The sequence below is a fragment of the Lycium barbarum genome, chromosome 2, assembly GCF_019175385.1.
Source record: "Lycium barbarum isolate Lr01 chromosome 2, ASM1917538v2, whole genome shotgun sequence".
Classification (NCBI taxonomy): domain Eukaryota; kingdom Viridiplantae; phylum Streptophyta; class Magnoliopsida; order Solanales; family Solanaceae; genus Lycium; species Lycium barbarum.
In genome coordinates, this window is record NC_083338.1 from 152487423 (window position 1) to 152508135 (window position 20713).

The 20713-nt window shown below is 36.7% G+C and overlaps 3 protein-coding genes across 3 annotated transcripts; all 3 read right to left on the reverse strand.

Moving 5' to 3' along the window:
• Positions 1-922: 922 nt before the first annotated feature.
• LOC132624038 (glycosyltransferase family 92 protein RCOM_0530710-like) lies at positions 923-2949 on the reverse strand. The gene has a single exon (XM_060338863.1). It carries the CDS (start codon positions 2848-2850, stop codon positions 1264-1266), a length of 1587 nt encoding a protein of 528 aa, XP_060194846.1. The 5' UTR covers positions 2851-2949; the 3' UTR covers positions 923-1263.
• Positions 2950-8323: 5374 nt separating this feature from the next.
• On the reverse strand, positions 8324-13875 carry LOC132628220 (uncharacterized). Its single transcript, XM_060343981.1, has 9 exons — positions 13415-13875; positions 12528-12567; positions 12326-12404; positions 12177-12222; positions 12002-12100; positions 10573-10641; positions 10154-10496; positions 9926-10080; positions 8324-9434 (listed from the first exon to the last, which is right to left on the reverse strand). The coding sequence occupies exons 1-9, from the start codon at positions 13745-13747 to the stop codon at positions 8616-8618; spliced, it is 1983 nt and encodes a 660-aa protein (XP_060199964.1). The 5' UTR covers positions 13748-13875; the 3' UTR covers positions 8324-8615.
• A 681-nt stretch (positions 13876-14556) lies between these two features.
• LOC132628221 (uncharacterized) lies at positions 14557-19968 on the reverse strand. The gene is made up of 9 exons (XM_060343982.1): positions 19470-19968; positions 18699-18735; positions 18489-18567; positions 18331-18376; positions 18156-18254; positions 16722-16790; positions 16305-16647; positions 16073-16227; positions 14557-15603 (listed from the first exon to the last, which is right to left on the reverse strand). Exons 1-9 carry the CDS (start codon positions 19881-19883, stop codon positions 14833-14835), a joined length of 2013 nt encoding a protein of 670 aa, XP_060199965.1. The 5' UTR covers positions 19884-19968; the 3' UTR covers positions 14557-14832.
• Positions 19969-20713: the final 745 nt, after the last annotated feature.

Below are 20713 nucleotides of genomic sequence, written 5' to 3' on the forward strand. Positions count from 1 at the left end.
TTTTTGTTCTCACCCCGTTGAGGATAGAATTTCTTCCCAAAATGTCGAGACTTGAGGGGACCAAACTTTTTGTGCAATCAAAGGATAACATCCACTTTTGATAGAGTGAAGTGAACTAAGTTGGAGAAAATTCTACAGTTCATTCCTACAAGTTAGCATAAAGTGAGTAGGAATTTGCAACTTTATGTGCAATTGAAGTACCCTCACATTGCATACTATACACTTATTGTTCTTGACTTCCTTCCTTCACAAAACTATTATTCTTCAAATCATCACATGGTGCAGTACTCTATTTTCTTATTTAATATTTAGACTTAATTAAGATTAAAAAAAAAATCATCACATGGCCATGGTGACTAAAATATTCACTTAATATTTCCATTTTGCTTTCCAATTTACACATATCACACGTCTTCATACTTATGGTTATCCTCTGTTTATTTGCGAGCTTTTCTACCCGTAGACCTAACACATATTTCCTCTTCATTTATATTGTTCTCTTGATTTTTTTTCATTTTTTCTGATTTATTGAGTTTCATAATGACACATATATATTATTGGAGGCAGATTCAAGATATTAATGTAGAGTATTATGATGTTCACCATTTTATTGTAAATATATTCTTCGTAACTTTTCAAGCCGTAATTGATACAATAACACTCTATCATTAGAGTAATGTGAAGAAAATGAAAAACGTTACCTCAATTAAACATAGGCTTAAGTTGAATTTGTCATTCCACAAAAAAAGGCATTTCCATGTTTCATGTTATTCCACCAAATTAATTAACGGTAGGATCTGATTAAGTAGTGTAATAAAGATCCAATTCAATAAGGGGAATCACTATAATTAAAACATAGGATTAATTAGTAGGCTTACTGAGAAGAGCGGCGCACACTAATTAATTGTACCACTCAAAAAAGTAAGAAGATAATACTCCATTAATGGGAAAAAGACAACATTAATCTTCTAAATTCTTTTGAGGAGAATAAAAGTCATTCCTATCTATCCCACTTACAACAACTAACAAATATACAGCCAAAGAATCAAAAGAACAACACTGGCAGGGCAAAAAACAACAAATTAAAGAGAAAACTAAGAATAAAGATAAATCAAAACGAGAAACAAAGAAAAGATTATATTCTATATTGCCTTCTATCACGGTAAATTCTAATGTCCTTAGCATCTCAATCCAGTAGTGATAATGTCTGTTTTGAGCCTACTTTAAGTGTTATCTTGAATTTTTTCAAATGGTTCATCTCAGTCAAGACATATTGTACTCTGATGAAGCAGGGGACTCGACTATGAACCATCTCCATGTCAAATCTCTTAAACCATTATCATATACCTCGCAAAACTTCTCCTTCCACCCTTTAGGCTCAATAGGACTACACCCTAATCCTGGAGTCCGATCATTCGAACCAAGGTTCGATGGTTTAGTCCAATCGACAACATAAGCTGACACCCTTCTCCTAAACTTAGCCTTAAACTCAGGCCAAGCTTGAAACTTATAATGATTCACCACCATTTCAAGAATATCCAGTTTCTTCACAGTGTATCCTCGCTTCAATTTAAAATGATGAATCACATTAAGCAAAGAATGATCCACGGCAGATAACAATACTATAGACTTGTGTCGATTCTCCAATTTTCTTCTACAATTGTAGCCTTGTATCACTCCCATTGTTGGATGTTCCTTCTGATTCGACGGTCCAAATTCATAACAAGGGATGCTAATTTGTGCAACATTTTTCTCCTTTTCCAATTTTGGTAACATAGAAGGTAACAAAGATATTGATGGTTGAGTTAAATTAGACCATGATGGAGAGTACACAAATTCATCAACATCAATGTACATCATCCATAAACATAAATCCTTTGCAAAAATTACACTATGTGAAAAACCAGCTTCTTGAGTTTTTGGCCATAGCCAAAAATGAGTTTTCACATCATAGCCTTCTCCAACTAACTCTTCAACAACAGTAGCCAAATCATCATCACTTCCATTATCATACAATATAAACCTTTCAACTCCAATTCTTGAATGATACAAAACCCATTCTCTTAAAAATTTCCCTACATTATACACCATCGTACAAGCACAAAGCTTAGCTTTTTTTGCAATAGAACTAGAAATTCCACGTGGCGGCGTATAATAGGCTACTGTTGGGACCACCAATGCAGTGGGCCCCACAATTTCAATTGAAACATTAATTGGGCCCCTCAAATCCGGCAATTTGCACCGGAAAACTTCTTGGCCTGAACTTGTAACGGCTGTTCTAACGGCTTTACCAAAAATACAGTTAAATTCTGTGGGTCCCCTGTTACTGCCACGTCGTTTATTTAACCCTTTAACGAATAAAACAACATCGTTATCAGTTGTAATAGAATCATACACAAGAAAATTCCACCTTAACAGCTCCGAATTAACTGAATTCCGGTAATTAGAGGCATTATTTGAAGAACTAATCAACATGGGTTGTTTAAAAGGCAAAACCCGACGAGCCCGACCCGGAAATTTGCACTTGAAAATGGACCTCGCCGGAAAATCAAGATCTCCGGCGGGAATCGCCGGAGATTTTTCGCCGGAGTAAAAAACACAGTAAAAATTAGAATTTCGAAAATGGGTTTTTAGAGGGGAGTAATTTGGTGAAATGATGACGTGGATTTCCCAATCGGGCATGAGAATAGAGACGGATGGAATTGGAAATGAAGAGGCAATAATGGTGGTATTAAAGTGATTGGAAACAATAGAGAAATTATTTTGAAGAAAATGGTGATAGAGAGTAGCAAAGAAGATGAAGCAAGTAAAAATGTAGAGAAAATTATAACGAATTAATTTTCCTGTCATAGCTTGTTAATGATGATGATAAAACGAAGTCTCTTTTGATTTTGCTAATTCATTATTGTTAATTATGAGGAGTTTAGGAATTGGAAGAGAAATGGTGGAACTTCAATTGAAGAAGAAAGGAGGAGATATGGACTTATGGTTGTAGTAGGATTTATAATAGAAGAATTTATGTAATACATTAATGGTGGAGAAGTGTTCACATACTAGTTTAATAAGTTGCCAACATTCTGTTTTAGTAATTTACACACTACTATAAATTGATGTACTTCAATAGAGTTGCTATTAAATTTTGTTTTAGGTCACTATGTTTTCTCTTGAATTGGAAGTTTAAGGAGTTGCAGAAGTAAACCATTTTAATCATGGTAATTTGATAAAGTTTGGCGTTTAAAATTTAGTGTGAACACGCAGTATTAATGAAATGCATGAACATCAGTCCTCTCAGCGTTAAACTACGAGCACACTGCCTAGAGTGCTTGGATTTTACAGTAATTCATGAGGGACGAGTAATCGAGTACATAACCACACTCCCATGACCAACTCAACGTACCATAACATAATTCACATAGATAAAAAAAAATTAGTTGATAAAGTTTAATATAAATATGCGGTACGGGTAAATTGAGTAGAGCCGGGGAGTGGAAAAGATGAGATCATATATTTTTGGAAGGCGTTTAGCCAAATCTTATTCAGCCGCTGCTGATTTAGTAATGCATTTATTATTAAATAGCAGGTCATTAAATGCTAAATCAGCAGCTGCTATAAGTAGTACTAGTTTTATTAGTGCAAATCTTAGATTTGGAATAGTAATAATAGAACGTCTAAACATAGGATTGAATCTATGGAAAATTTATTAGTGTAAATCTTAAAAGAACTGCGACATTTTGGTCGTCAATGAATGAAACATAATAGTTTTGATTTTTTTTTTTAAATTAAGGTCAGTGGGTTTGTGTCCCCACTGACTATTTTATTAGCAAATGAAAAACAAAGTCTTTACAAACAGAAAATAAAGTGGAAAATGCAAGAATTGGAAAGGCTAAAGAGGGTATATTTGCACCATTTTGTAACGGCAGAGATATATTTATACCATTTTTATAACGAGGGTATATCTGCTCTAAGTCGCAAAGTTGAAGCTATATTTGCACCTTTTCCCATGAAATTATAACTCAACTGTGCTTATATATGAAAATTAAAGACATCGAAAACTTTTTTTTGCGCGGATTGACCTTCATTTGGGGTGGTCTTTAATTTCTGCCCTCCAAACTGGTGGTCTTTAATTTTTACCCTTCGCTTAATACCCTGAGGTTGTGGATTCGAACACCAGTTCAGTAAAAAAAATTGCAAGGCAAAATTTAGGTCTTATATGGCAGAATTCTACAAATTCTATCCATGTGCAAATTCTGCCTTGAAGGCAAAAGTTAAAGACCACCATTTTGAGGGACAAAAATTAAAGACCACCCCTAGAATGCTCAAAACCGAAAAAGAAGGCTGCTTCTGAAAACTAATTAATCACCTAAAGTATTTATTATCAACACTAGTTTCACCAGGCCCGTGCTAAGCCCGGGCCCAACTCCAAATATAAAAAGTAATATTTTAATTAAGGAAATATAATTTATGTTGGTAATAATTAAACTTCAAATAAGTATATTTAAATATATAAAAGTAAAACTTTCATTTCACTCCTTTAATATCTTAACTTTCATTTTGATGCAATTATTTACTTCAAATTAATGCGGAGCCACAATTTGAAATATATGAGTTTCGAATCCTAATTTTTTAAGTTATTTAGTTCTAAATTAATAATTTGTACATATTTAATGAACTTTTAAGATAAATACAGAATTTGAACCAAAGTGCTACCGAATCCGATCAAATCGGTAGTTGACACTCTAATTTTGCCCTACTTCAAACTCATTTTGTGTTTAAAAGATTAATTTTAGTTAACCGAACAAGAGATTTTAAAGATAACCGGATCTTAACTGATAATATTGTCTTTATTTTAACATTATATGGCATCATTTAATCATTTTTAAAGCTATCTGAAAATTATTTTTTTACTAATCTTGGTAAACACATATGAGCTCATTAAAGTATAAATATAAAGTAAAAGAAATGCTTACATGTAAAAAATCTATAATAAGCAACAAATGAAAACGAAGAAAACAAAGAGCAACAAGAAGCAAAAATATCTAGCGAAAAAATGACTATTTTTTAAGTTAATAGATAAGATCAATAGAAGAAAGCAACAGGAAAAATAAAGTGCAGCGGATGGGGTTGTTCCTCTCTTAATCAGGGGTTTCGGGGTCAAGTCTGGGTATGAAAAAATTCTTGGTAGGGAGCACTCCCCCGATTGGGCCCTATGCTACACGAATCTGGATTAGGCGAGCTCCAATAGGTATCGGATACCTGATAGAAAGCAGGTAAATAAGGCAGAATGTTCGACAGCTTTTAAAAAGTACACCATACAACAACAACAACAACAACAAGCCCAGTATAATCCCACCATGTGGGGTCTGGGGAGGGTAGAGTGTACGCAGACCTAACCCCTACCTTGAAAGGTAGGGCGGCTATTTCCGAAAGACCCTCGGCTCAAGAGAGGAGAACAAGAGAGGAAAAACAAGACAAAAGGTCAGATAGGACCAAGCATATCGAAAACAATATGAAAACAAGGAATAACAAAAGTGAGAAAGTCATGGTAGAACAGTCCGGAAAGAAAGGAGCATTAACTACTATAGATAAATAAGATAACCAAAGTACAACGGCCCAACAAATATAAGCAGCAATCAAATGGCAATAAACAAATGAGCAAAACTACAACTACTATGGTGAAAGGATAAGTCACCTAGCTTCTATCTTAATCTGAGTCCTCCACAACCTCCTATCTAAGGTCATGTCCTCGGTGAGCTGAAACTGTGTCATATCCTGTCTAATCACCTCTCCCCAATACTTCTTCGGCCTCCCTTTGCCTCTCCTGAAACCGTCCATAGCCAACCTCTCACATCTTCGCACTGGGCATCTGTGTCTCTCCTCTTCACATGCCCAAACCATCTCAGCCTCGCTTCCCGCATCTTGTCCTCCACCGATGTCACTCCCACCTTGTCTCGGATATCTTCATTCCTAATTCTATCCTTCCTAGTGTGCCCACACATCCACCATAGCATTCGCATTTCCGCGACTTTCATCTTCTGAACGTGAAATTTCTTGACTGGCCAACACTCCGCCCCGTACAATAGTCGGTCTGACCACCACTTTGTAGAACTTGCCTTTAAGTTTTGGTGGCACTTTCTTATCACACAGCACTCCGGAGGCGAGCCTCCATTTCATCCACCCTGCACCAATACGATGTGAAACATCGTCGTCGATATCCCCATCTCCCTGTATAATAGACCCAAGATACTTAAAACTTCCTTTCTTTTGAATGACCTGGGTACCAAGCCTCACTTCCTCGTCAGCCTCATGCGGTAGGCCACTGAACCTGCACTCCAAGTATTTTGTCTTGGTCCTACTCAATTTAAATCCTTTAGACTCCAATGTCTGTCTCCAACCCTCCAGCTTATCGTTAACTCCGTTGCGAGTCTCGTCAATCGGGACTATGTCATCCGCGAACAACATACACCAAGGCACCTCACCTTGTATTTGTCGCGTCAATTCATCCATCACCATGGCGAATAGAAACGGGCTAAGAGTTGATCCCTGAAGCAACCCCATCATAACAGGGAAGTGCTCCGAGTCTCCTCCTATCGTCCTTACCCTGGTCTTAGCTCCATCATACATGTCCTTTATCGCTCTAATGTACACCACAGGTACACCTTTAGCCTCCAAGCATCTCTATAGGACCTCTCTTGGCACTTTGTCGTAGGCCTTTTCTAGGTCAATGAATACCATGTGCAAGTCCCTCTTCCGCTCCCTATACTGCTCCACCAATCTCCTTACAATATGAATGGCTTCTGTAGTCGAGCGCCCCGGCATGAATCCAAACTGATTCTTTGAAATAGACACACCTCTCCTCACCCTCATTTCCACCACACTTTCATAGTGTGACTTAGCAGCTTGATACCTCTATAGTTGTTGCAGCTTTGAATGTCTCCCTTGTTCTTGTACACGGGAATCATTGTACTCCACCTCCATTCTTCCGGCATCTTCGTTGTCTTGAAAATGACATTAAACAACCCAGTCAACCACTCCAAGCCTACCCTGCCTGCATTCTTCCAAAATTCCCCAAGAATCTTATCAGGTCCGGTTGCTCTTCCCCTGCGCATCCTACGAACAGCTCCCTTTAACCTCCTCAACCTTTATACTCCTACAATATCCAAAGTTGTGATGCCTATCCGAGTGCTTCAAGTCTCCCAACACAATGTCTCTGTCTCCTCCTTCGTTCAAGAGTTCATGAAAGTATGACTGCCATCTCTGTCTAATGCGAGATTCCTGTACCAACACTTGGCCATCCTCATCCTTGATGCACTTCACTTGATCCAAGTCGCGTGCCTTCCTCTCTCTCGTCTTGGCGAGTTTAAATAGCTTCTTATCCCCACCTCTGTCCTCTAGTTCTGCATAAAGGCGTTCAAAGGCTGCCGTTTTAGCCGCCGAAACTGCCAACTTCGCCTCCTTTCTCTCCATCTTATACTTTTCCCTGTTTGTCCGCTTCTCTTCATCATCCTTGCTATCTACCAACTTCACATATGCCTGCTTCTTTGCTTCTACCTTCCCTTGGACTTCTCCATTCCACCACCAATCCCCTCGATGCCCACCACGGTGGCCTAGTGAGACCCCCAATACCTCTCTGGCTGCTTCCCTAATGCAACTGGCCGTCCTATCCCACATACTGCTCGTATCCCCCCTACTATCCCACGCTCCCATAGCCATCAACTTCTCCCCCATCTTTAGGGCTCTAGACGGAGTCAAACTTCCCCACCTAATCCTCGATCGGTCATCCACGACCCTCTGCTTCTTCTTCCTTCTTATCTCCAAATCCATCACCAATAGCTTATGTTGGGTCGTAAGATTCTCACTCGGTATGACCTTGCAGTCCTTACAGAGGCCTTTATCATCTTTTCTAAGAAGCAAAAAGTCTATTTGCGTCGCAGCCACCGAGCTACGGAAGGTTACCAAGTGCTCCTCTTTCTTCGGAAAACTCGAGTTGGCTACCACCAATCCATTTTTTTAAAAAAAAGTACACCATAAGAACAAAAAATAAATTTGACTTTAAAAAATAAGGTTAGGACCTAAAAGTAATTAATTGAAAAGTTTAATATTTTTTGAAAAAGTTTTGTAAGGACTACAAAAGTCCTTTTGTTCTCCCTTATATATAATAGTAATATTTGAATAACATGACTCAAAATATGAGAACAGAAAATAAAAAGGAACGCTTTTGCCTTTATGAACAAAATTTCATGTGAACAGCTTGGTATATATTTGATGCTCCTAAAATGTACAATTAATAATGTATGCCTAAGGAGAAATCAGCACTGGAAAGGAGTTAAGGAGAAATCAGCACTGGAAAGGAGGTTATTGTTGTCACAAATTGCAGAATATATTCCGCAGCTGGATAACAAGCCAATGATCACTTGTTCTATTTTAGATCATGGGTTCAAAATTTCAAATCTTACATTAAGAAATTCCCTAGCTTTACTCTAAAAAATTGAAAACATAATCTGTACAAACTTTCCTCCTGACGCTCCTAATACAATGAAGCCCTCACTTTAGGTCACTGTCAATCATAGTAACCTGTGTTATATCTAGTACTCAAAAGCAATAGGGCTTACTAAAAATTAGAGTTGTAACGCTAAATCTGGCTGCTGAGAAGATCCAATCTGTAAACTAGCACTAGGGGTAGGGGAGCCCGGGGGCTGGACTCGTACATTCAGGTCAGGTGGAACTGACATTCTGCTCCTCTGCTGAACCGACACATTCTGTTCCGTACAAAAGTCAGGATTTTTACCTTGTGGTAATGAATTTCCAGAATACAATGTTGCCCAGCTTTCTAACAACTTATTATTTTCTGCTGAAGGGACATGGTTTGAAAGTGCGGGATGAAATGGAATATCTCGTCCAGGAAGCGTCCCAAGTACTTGATTAGGCCTAGATGCCTCCTGTGGGCCTGACTGTCCCTTAGACACAGAAAACCTTGACAACTCTGCTTGGGGTGAAGACTCATACCCAAACATGCCATTGAAACCGTTTCTTGGCTGAAGCAAAGCTTTCTGTGGAGCCGGGGAGGAAAAGCCACCATCACCAGAACCCTGTCTGGTTAGCTCATTTTGACTATTCAATCTCTTGACAGCTTCAAAGATTTCAGCAGAAGGTTTGCACATTACAGACGAATTTAATCCAGGAGGTGTTGGTGTTACAGGTCTACTAGAATGGGGATCAGTTGTCAAGATACCTAATGACTTGTGGATCTCAGCTGGACAAGCGGACGGCTCTACGGGCCCTCCACCTTCTCCCACCCATCCAGGACCAAACTTTACTCCAGCAGGCAAAAGAGTTTCTAACTTCTTAGAAGCCACTTTCCAAACAACAGGCCCAAGATTTGCAGCAAATCTGGCAAGGCTTCTCGCATAAACATGCTGCTCCGCGAAAACACCTACCTGTAATATAATCAGATGGCATTTTTAGTCTCAGTAAAGCAAAGACTAACGTAAAATCTCTACAAACACATAAAGGAGGCTTGGGTTGGCAGGCAGTTTTATGGGGATGGGATGAGGATGGAGACAATGATAAACAAAAGAATGATAAGAGATTAGGCAGGGAACCGGTTATATCCAGTTGTTTGACTTATCCAGACTTGTCCTATGTAGTAAACTAAATATGGGAATGTAGACTATATAAAAGTCAATGTAGGAATTGGACAAACAAAGTGGGACCAGTATGTAGAAGATAGATATTGGACACGCTTTTCTTGATTTTAAGGGGAAAAATCATAGGTTGGTTCTCATATAAATTTACTTAGAAGTGTAAGTTTTAACAGACAGAAACGAGTAATTTCAATGGAAGACCAGAGCCAAGTATTCCCTACTCTTTAACCGGCCAAGGAGAAATGAAAACTGGAAAAGTAGTAGTGTAAGATCTTAGGACATACAGCCATTAACCGCTTCATATCTCCGTCAGTATTCCACAAAAGAGATGGCTCGCTACAAGAAGCTGAAGGATGAAACTGTTGGTATGTGTCGCGCCTGTTCTCGTCCATAGAAAAATGTTTCTTTCCATACTTCATGTCAGCCCTCAAGATTTTAGCTGCAACCAATAAGATAATTACTCGTTTTTCCACTAAAAATTTGAAAAGAGTTGAACAGTGTAAGATTTAAACCTGGAAACTCATTATTCCAATCAGTTGAACATTCAGAATAGCTTTCACCATTACGCGAGCGATGGGCAAATGATGCATCAGGGGAATGAAACTTAGAAAGCATAGGCCCCTTTCTTAGACTATAAGAATTAGATCCAATAGCTTTGTCATCCCCACTAGCAAGAGTAGCACCTGAAGAAAGCTCAGGGACAACACGATCTATTGGTGAGTTTTCAACCAACTTCTTGACGCTTTTGCCTGGAGGACGGCCTCTACGGACTACCTTAGGCTGTGGCTCACCATCCTCTCCTGCATGCCTCAAATTTTCAAAATCTCTTCTTGCTAGATCTTGAATGGTTCGTGCCTACAGAAGGAGGTGTTAAGGATGAAGCGGAAACCATGAAAAAGGAACAAAAGGAGTAGAGAGATGCTAGAAACACCTGCCGGTAGTAAACTGTATCTACGGAATTATACTGCATTGCATTTGAACATATCAAGTAAACATCAGCCTGCATGAATCAGAATAATGTCAGTGATATCAACATTATCTTCAAATGATTTATAGAAGGAGAAAAGAGACGTATCGCAAATGAAAGTACGAAGCAAGAAATATGAAAAGATCTCTGTACAAATTCCACGTACTTTACTTTATCCAGTGAAATTACTTTTATACATAATTTTCCAAATCCTTCAAAACTTCCAACATCAAGAGTAGTGTATATGCCACATCTTCTTTTGACCTTCATTATACTTTTCTGTCTTTTTTTCTTTTCGGATAAGGGTAAACTTTCATTGATGTGTAACAAGAATAAGAAAGTGCTGGTTGTGTTTTTACATCTTAGGAATACTTTTTTGCTTTTTATTCCACTAGGTAGCTCTGGATTGCCTATTCTAGCACTAACTGATATTAAAAAAAAAAAAAAAATTGGCCACCATAAAAAAACCAGCCAATAGGAGACTGGGAACTGACAATATAGTGTATCCATTCATCAGCAAGCAAGTGCTAAATTTGAAATGCAAAATATTAGATACGGCCTTGGGCTTCTTCACCAAGAACCAACACACGAGGCTAAACACAAAAACACATGAATTTCAAATAATGAAAGAGATCCATAAGAAATTAACTCCCACAGAATGTTAACTGTTTCAAAAACAAAAAAAAAATTAACTCCCATAGATTAGGTTAAAGGATTTTATATAAAAGGCTGATTACACCAAAAAAGAATACAAACTAAACGAAGAGACCGGAAAAGAAACAAGTTCATTCAGCTTCAGTTTCTATCAAGGACAACACGACAAACACAAAGGCACTTAATATTGTCGTTTCCTGCTGTAAGAGCTTAACCATCAAAATCCAAAAAGAATTATTTCTGCTGTATCTTTAGGAAAACTCACCTAGCCCTCCATCTTCTCCTGGCACTACAACAACAACATACCCAGTTTAATCCCACAATTGGGGTTTGGGGAGATAGGATGTACGCAAACCTTACCCCTACCTTTGAGAGGTAGACATCTTCCCCTATTAGAAATGTAAAATAACCCAACTACTTTTAATCTTCTCTAAACTTTAACTTCCAAATATTATGCCCAGAACAGTGCAACATCCAACTGACATATGCAAGATTCTTATCTTCCTTTAGCTACTTCACTTTTCTTTGGGTTTTAACAGATTCTCCAACCATTTGATAAAACTCAAGATAACCGAATCAATTATGCTAACAGGAAAGTTATGGGTGCTGTTCTCAGCTCAAACTGCATTGGCAGGTACTTCATATCAGTACAATAAAAGATGCCACTGAAACTAAATCCATTATAATCAAAATATAAGCAACTGTGCTACAAAGTTCAGCTTGGCAATCCATAACTGACCTCCAATTCTTCCACGTGTGAGTAGAGTCCTCCATCAAGTTTCTTCCTTACGGTTCCAAAATCCATAGGATGCTCTATAATCTCATGATAATCGGGTAGCTGCAAAGAAGTTATTTCAGTATCTACAGAGGATACAGTAACAGTTCGATACGACTCAACATCTTTAAAAACGTACCTCATCCGGATCAACGGGCTCCGAGAATACACCATAAGTGTCCTTCCTGCATTTTATTATTGAAAGAAAGAAATGCTTTAAGTATACTAACAGACCAAGTACAAGAAATAGAAGGATATCCACAGAGAAAAAGGAGAAAAAAAACATACTTTTGAAGTCTGTCAAGAATGAAAACCAACATTTTCTTGTCTGGCAAAGGTGTTGTGGGGCCGGACACCAATGGGGATTCTGTCCACGAATAAATATCAGCAATTAAATATATAAGAAACAAATTTTTACTAGGAATTCCCACCAAATTCTTTTCATTTTTCTGTCAATTTTTCAAGAATGAAAAAAGGATTAGAGTTGAACCATGTGGAGTGTCCGTCACTATCAAAGGCTTTTCTTCTTCCTGCAAATTCAACACAAAAATACACTTGTTAGCTCAATTATTATAAACTTAAATCAAGTTGGTATCTAAAAGATCCATAAATACTAAAAAGTTATAGTAAAGGGGTCTCCTTGAAGTTGATAATTGATCAAAATGTCTCCACAAAAGACACATCAAGTACAATTGAAAACACCAACAACTAAAACTAACTGAAAAAGAACCAATCTTTGCAACTTTCCTAAAAACTGATTGAACCAGAAAACATAAAGTATAAAAAGAAACTAGTGGTCAAGAAGAAGAAGTTATATATACCTATAGAAACTGGAAAGGAAAAAAAAAAATAATAAGAAAGTACCCAAATTCAACTTTATAAAATAGGGAAAAATTACTTCTTTATGTAAGAAATATAGATCTTGAAAACCATGAGAAAAAAAAAAAAAGTGACGTTGTGGTTACGCGCCAAATCCCAAAAAAGGTTATAGCATCACATCGAGGCACAGAAACTTCAGATAATTTTCCCACAAAAAAACCATCTTCTTCCTATATTTTCCAAAAATAGAAATACATTAAATTGAATAGCTTGCTTTAATTTTAATTTCGAATAAACTTCCCCTCCAAAACAAATAAATACTCCAGTGTCACAATTTAAGTGGCACCGTTCAGATTTCAAGAATCTAAATTTTTAATTTTGACCGGTAAATTTGAAAACTAGTACTAAAAAGTAATAGAATAAGTCACAATAATTAATAATTCAAAATATATATGAGAAAATGACGGTGGAAGAAAAAAGGGTTTAAATCTCAAAATTCAAAAGGTGACACACAAATTAAATACATCCAAAAAGTGACACATAAATTAAATACATCACCTGATCAGAAACGGCGTCATCAGATCTACGATCAACGGTGCTGATCTTCTCGTGATTTACGCCTAATTCAGGTTCGGAGTCAGGTTCGGATGAATTATCCAAATGTTGTTGGCTTTGATTCGATTGGTTCGGAGGCAAACGAACAACGAGCTTGACTTTCTTCTGTTTTCTCTCATCTTCATCGTCGTCCACGTCATCAAATTCCGGTGCCGGTGAATTAGAATTAGGGTTCCGGCGAGATGAACGGCGAATAGTAGAGGCCTTGCTGTTTTCTCTTTTTGAGAGATCTAATAAAGATGGCCTGCCTTTCTTCTTCTTTCTCTTCATTTCCATTCTTGTGTTAGTCTGATATGATTTCAATTGGGGAACTATAATATTCAAGATGAGTTATGCTTTTGATGGTTGTACCTTTTTCAGTTGGAGTTGGAGAGTTTTGGTTTACTCAAAGATAACACAAGTTACATTTTTTTTATTATTCAGACCCCTTAAGTTTAGTTTCTTCCTTTTGAAGTTGGGTCATTTGCACTTTTGGCCCTATTTTGTGTTAACGTCTTTAATTTTTGCTCTTCAAATTCAAACTTATGCATAGAGGATATAAATTACCCATCATAATATCTATCAGTTATGCTTGCACCTTTAAAAAAAAAAACTTATGCAATTACGTGTTTGAAGTTTTATGAATGAAAATCCTCTTTTAGTTAAAACAAAGTTGTAGCTTAGCTTAGCTTCTTTTCCTTTCTTCTTCCTTGGGAAATTTAGCATCTGTATCATTGTTGTTGCTATGGATATTGTTTCTCTGGCTGTTACCTTTACCCATTTCAATTCCACTTCTTATTTCACTCTCTATACAAAGAGATTTTGATTTTCTAATCTTTTTTTTTTCCAGTTTTATTTTTGTAACGAAAGAGTGACTCAGCTTATATATCGCGGAAAACCAAAGCCGCAAAAAATGCTCAAACCAACTTATTCAAAAAACTACTACTACTACCACTATTAACTACTATTATTTTGCATAACATGATTGAAAAAATGTGAACAGAAAAATAAAAAGGATCCCTTTTTCCCTTATGAACAGATTTCATGTGAACAGCTGAGTAGATATATAATACTATTAAAATGTACAAGTAATAATATGTATGCCCTGATGGAAAGGAGTTTATTGTTGTCACATATTTCAGAATATATTCTACAGCTGGATAACAAGCCAATGATCACTTTGTTCTATTTTGGATCATGGGTTCAAAATTTCAAATTACATAAGAAATTCCCTAGCTTTGCTCTAAAAAATTGAAAACATAATCTGTACAAACTTTTCTCCTGAAATTCCTAATACAAATGAAGCCCTCAATTTAAGTTACTGTTAATCATAGTAACCTGTGTTATATCTAGTACTCAAAAGCAACAGGGCTTAATAAAAATTAGAGTTGTAACGCTAAATCTGGCTGCTGAGAAGATCCAATCTGTAAACTAGCACTAGGGGAGCCCGGCGGCTGGACTCGTACATTCAGGTCAGGTGGAACTGACATTCTGCTCCTCTGCTGAACCGACACATTCTGTTCTGTACAAAAGTCAGGATTTTTACCTTGTGGTAATGAATTTCCAGAATACAATGTTGCCAAGCTTTGTAACAACTTATTATTTTCTGCTGAAGCGACATGATTCAGAACCGCGGGATGAAAAGACGGATTAACCCTCGATGCCTCTTGTTGGCCTGATTGTCCTTTAGACGTGGAAAACCTTGACAACTCCGCTTGGGGTGACGACTCATACCCAAACATGCCATTGAAACCGTTTCTTGGCTGAAGGAAAGATTTCTGTGGAGCCGCATCACCAGAACCTTGTCTGGTTAGCTCATTGTGACTATTCAATCTCTTGACAGCTTCAAAGATTTCAGCAGCAGGCTTGCACATTACGGTAGAATTTAATCCAGGGGGTGTTGGTGTTACAGGTCTACTAGAATGGGGATTAGTTGACGAGCTATCTAATGACTTGTGGATCTCAGCTGAACAAGCCGATGGCTCTATGGGCCCTCCTCCACCTTCTCCTACCCATCCAGGACCAAACTTTACTCCAGCAGGCAAAATATTTTCTAACTTCTTAGAAGCCACTTTCCAAACAACAGGCCCAAGATTTGCAGCAAATCTGGCCAAGCTTCTCGCGTAAGCATGCTGCTCCGCGTGAACGCCTACCTGTAATAGAGTCAGATGGCAATTTTAGTCTCGTTAAAAAAAAAAAAAAAAAAAAAGACTACGCTAACATCTCTGCACACAAATAAAGAAGGCTTGGGTTGGCAGGCAGTTATATTGGGGGGGAAGACGATGACAAACAAAAGAACCATAAAAGACCAGGCAGGGAACCAGTTATCTCCAGTTGTTTTGACTTATCTGGACCTCTCCTATGTAGTAAAATAAATATGGGAATGTAGATTTAGATTATAAAAAAGTCAGTTTAAAGATTGGACACACTTTTCTTGATTTTAAGAAAGAAAAAAAAATCATAAGTTGGTTCGCATTTTAATTTACCTAAATGCCAGTTTTTAATATATAGAAATGAATAATTTCAATGGAAGACCAGAGCCAAGTATTCCCTACTCTTTGACCGCCAAGGAAAAATAAATTAAAAATAGAAAACCAGTAGTGTAAGCTCTTTAGAACATACAGCCATTAACCGCTTCATATCTCCATCAGTATTCCACAAAGGAGATGGCTCAGTACAAGAAGCGGAAGGATGGAATTGTTGGTATGTGTCGCGCCTGTTCTCGTCAATAGAAAAATGTTTCTTCCCATACTTCATGTCAGCCCTCAAGATATTAGCTGCAAGCAACAAGATAATTAGTCGCTTTTCATCTATTTTTTTTTTAAGAGAATTGAACAGGGTGTTAGGTTTGAACCTGGAAACTCATTATTCCAATCAGTTGACCATTCAGAATAAGTTTCACCATTACGCGAGCGATGGGCAAAAGATGCATCAGGGGAATGAAACTTAGAAAGCATAGGCCCCTTTCTTAGATTATAAGAATTAGATCCAATAGCTTTGTCATCCCCACTAGCAAGAGTAGCACCTGAAGAAAGCTCAGGCACAACACGATCTATTGGGGAATTCTCAACCGACTTCTTGACGCTTTTGCCTGGAGGACGGCCTCTACGGACTACCTTAGGCTGTGGCTCACCATCCTCTCCTGCATGCCTCAGATTTTCAAAATCTCTTCTTGCTAGATCTTGAATGGTTCGTGCCTACAGAAGGAGGTGTCAAGATAAAGCGAAACAATGAAAAAACAACAAAAGGAGTAGAGAGATGCTAAAGATACCTGCCGATGGTAAACTGTATCCGCGGCATTATACTGCATTGCATTTGAACATATCAAGTGAACATCAGCCTGCATGAATCGGAATAGTGTCAGTGATTTCAACATTATTTCAATTGTTTATACTCCAATAACAATTTTGAGAGGTGGTAACATGAACAAAATCCCCTTCCACTCACCAAATCACACCCAAATGATATGTAGAAGGAGATAACGACGTATCACAAATAGAAGTACAAAGCAAGAAATATGAAAAGATCACTGAATAAATTTCACGTTTATCCTGTGAAATTACTTTTTTTTTTTTTTTTTTGGTAAGTATCCAGTGAAATTACTTTTAAAACAACATAACTTTCGAAATCCTTCAAAACTTCAAACATCAAGACTTGTGTATATGCTATCTTCTTTTGAACTTCTTTGTACTTTTTTTATTGAGGCGTAACAGAATTAAGAATGTGCTGCTGGTGTTTTTACACCTTAGGAACACTTTCCTTTTTGCTTTTCCCACTACGTAGCTCTAGATTGGCTATTCTACCACAAATCGATATAAAAAATTTGACCACTTAAATAACCAGCTAAGAGAAGAATGGGAACTAACAATATTCACATTCACCAGCAAGCAAGTGCCAAGTTTGAAATGCAAGATATTAGATACTGCCTTGGGCTTCTTCACCAAGAACTAACACGATGCTAAACACAAAAATGCATGAATTTCAGATAATGAAAGAGATCCATAAGAATTGAACTCCTAAAGATTAAGTTAAAATATCTTAAATTGAAAGGCTGATGACACCAAGGAGCCGAGGGTCTATCAGAAACCATCTCTCTACCCCACATTCCCACAAAGGTAGGGATAAGGTTTGCGTACATCATACCCTCCCCAAACCCCACTTATGGGATTACACTGGGTAAACGAAGAGAAAGAAAGAGACAAAAGTTCATTCAGCTTCAGTTTTACCAAGGGCAACACAATAGCTCTTCCTATTGTAGTTTCCTGCTGTAAGAGAACACTGTGCGACACTCGACTTAATAATCAAAATCAAAATAGAAGTATTTCTGCTGTATCTTTAGCAAAACTCACCTAGCCATCCATCTTCTCCTATTAAAAATGTAAAATAATCCAACTATTTTCACTCTTCCCTAAACTTTAAATTCCAAATATTTTGCCCAAAACAGTGCAACATCCAACTGACATATGCAAGATTCTTATCTTCCTTTCGCTACTACACTTTTCTTTGGATTTTAACAAATTCTCCAACCAAAAACTCAAGATAAACAAATCAAATTATATTAACAGGAAAGTTCAGGGCACCGTTCTCAACTCAAAGTGCATTTGTAGGTACTTCAAATCAATCGACAATAACAGGTGTCACCATCCATTATAAAATCCAAATACAAGCAACTATATAAATTTCAGCTTGGTAATCCATAACTGACCTCCAACTCTTCCAGGTGTGAGTAGAGCCCGCCATCAAGTTTCTTCCTTAAGGTTCCAAAATCCATAGGATGCTCTATAATCTCATGATAATCAGGTAGCTGCAAAGTAGTTCTTTCAATATCTACAGTGGATATAGTTACAATCCAATACGACTCGACATCGTTAGAAATGTACCTCATTCGGATCAACGGGCTCTGAGAACACACCATAAGTGTCCTTCCTGCATTTTATTATCGAAAGAAACTAATGCTTAAGTATAATATGGAACCAAAAGAAACAGCCCAAGTACAAGAAATAAAAGGATATCCATAGAGAAAAAGGAAAAAACATACTTTTGAAGTCTGTCAAGAATGAACACCAATATTTTTTTGTCTGGCAAAGGTGTTGTGGGACCGGACACCAATGGGGATTCTGTCCACGAATAAATATCAGCAATTAAATTATTTTTTTTTTTTAAAAAAGAATTTTTCCTAGGAATTCCCAACAATTCTTTTTCTTTTTTCTGTCAATTTTTCAAGAATGTAAAAGGATTAGATTGGAACCATGTGGAGTGTCCGTCACTATCAAAACTTTTTCTTCCTGCAAATTTAAGAAAACATAAGTTGTTAGCTCAATTATTATAACCTTAAAATAAGTGGGTATCTAAAAGATACACATAAAAACTGAAAGTTACAGTAAAAGGGGTCTCCTTGAAGTTGATAATTGAGCAAAATGTCTCCACAAAAGACACATCAAAGTACAATTGAAACCACTAACAACTAAAACTAACTGAAAAAGGACCAATCTTGCAACTTGCTCAAAAATTGATGCACATAAAGTATAAAAGAACTAGTGGTGAAGAAGAAGAAGAAGAAGAAGAAGTATATACATATAGAAACTGGAAAGAAAAGAAAATAAGAAAGGACCCAAATTCAACTTTAGAAAATAGAAAAGAAATTACTTTTTTATGTAAAAATATAGAAGATAAATATATAGGTCAAAAAAAAACATGCAGATCTTGAAAGCCATAAAGAAGAAGAAAAAAAAAAAGGAACTTGAGGTTACGCGCCAAATCCCAAAAAGGTTTATACGCTGTTGAATTTTCCCACGAAAAAAAAAAAAAAAAAGAAGAACCACCATATTCTTCCTATTTTCCAAAAATAGAAATACATTGAATTGACTCTCTTAAATTTTAATTTTGAATAAACCTCCCCTCCAAAATAAATAAATACATACTCCCTCTGTCCCAACTTTTTAATTTTTGACCGCGAATTTGGATATAAAATCTTTACATCTTTTTAAATAAAATTTGCATATCTGAAAAGTAAAGTCACCTGATCAGAAACGACGTCGTCAGATCTACAATCAACGGTGCTGATCTTCCCGTTACTATCCCCCAATTCAGGTTCGGAGTCAGGTTCGGATGAATTATCCAAATGTTGTTGGCTTTGATTCGATTGGTTCGGAGGCAAACGAACAACGAGCTTGACTTTCTTCTGTTTCCTCTCATCCTCATCGTCATCAAATTCCGGTGCGGGTGAATTCGAATTAGGGTTCCGGCGAGATGAACGGCGAATAACAGATGCCTTATTATTACTACTAGTATTATTATTATTATTATTATTTTCTCTTTTTGAGAGATCTGATAAAGAGGGTCTACCTTTCTTCTTCTTTCTTTTCATTTCCATTGTAGCTATAGATACTCTTTCTCTTCTTCTTGTTTTGGTTATTGTTGTTACCTTACCCATTTCCTAGTCCCTTTTTTTTTTTTTTTTTCCTCTCTCTATAAAAGGGATTTTTATTTTTTATTTTTCGTTTTACACTCCTATTTGTTATAGGAATAACAAAATTGATATATATTAAATTATTTGAGCGAATGAGAGAGGGTAACGCGTGACCGAGGCGTTACATTACGATGACGAAACGGTGCGTCACTCACGCGCCTTATTACTTGTGAACTGACGGTGATTCCTTTTTTTTGTTCTTGTTTACCAACTCTATTTTAATTTGCATTAGAATTTATACTCTCTTGTATTCCGGAATTCCAAAAAGCGAAAAAAAATTATTTTTCAAAAGAATTCACTTTTTTACAATTACATTTCGACAAAAACTATAATTTCAAAAACTATGGTCAAACACAACTCCAACTCCAACTCTAACTCCAAAATTCCAAAAAAAGTATCTATGGACAAACAGGCCCTTAATTTTTGTGGCACCTTTCGACTTTTAAGATTCAAATAAGTCTTTCTTTAACCGTAGTATTTTTATATATCATTTAAAATTATCAATTATTATTACTTATAGTATTTTTTTACATTGTTTTCAAATATGAATTTTATTTCAAAAAATGTCCAAATTTACGATCAAAATTGAACTGTTTCACTCTCAAAATTCGAACTGTGTTAACATAAATTGAGACAATAAGAAAGCGATGTTCTATGATAGTGAATATTGAGTCGTTAAAGTTCAATATGTTCATAAGATGAATGTTGCAGAGGTATGAGTGTTTGATGAATTTGTAATTAGCTAAAATTAGATGAATTTGAAAATATTCACATCCGTCAGAAAATATAGATAG

Excerpts from the sequence above, each read along its gene's own strand:
- LOC132624038 (XM_060338863.1), bottom strand. The coding sequence starts at position 2,850 with ATGACAGGAAAATTAATTCGTTATAATTTTCTCTACATTTTTACTTGC.
- LOC132628220 (XM_060343981.1), bottom strand. The coding sequence starts at position 13,747 with ATGGAAATGAAGAGAAAGAAGAAGAAAGGCAGGCCATCTTTATTAGAT. Across the intron at positions 10,642-12,001 it reads CACACGTGGAAGAATTGGAG|GCTGATGTTTACTTGATATG; the intron begins GTCAGTTATGGA and ends TGATTCATGCAG. Across the intron at positions 10,081-10,153 it reads TTGGAATAATGAGTTTCCAG|CTAAAATCTTGAGGGCTGAC; the intron begins GTTTAAATCTTA and ends TATTGGTTGCAG.
- LOC132628221 (XM_060343982.1), bottom strand. The coding sequence starts at position 19,883 with ATGGGTAAGGTAACAACAATAACCAAAACAAGAAGAAGAGAAAGAGTA. Across the intron at positions 16,791-18,155 it reads CACACCTGGAAGAGTTGGAG|GCTGATGTTCACTTGATATG; the intron begins GTCAGTTATGGA and ends CGATTCATGCAG. Across the intron at positions 16,648-16,721 it reads ATACAGTTTACCATCGGCAG|GCACGAACCATTCAAGATCT; the intron begins GTATCTTTAGCA and ends CTCCTTCTGTAG.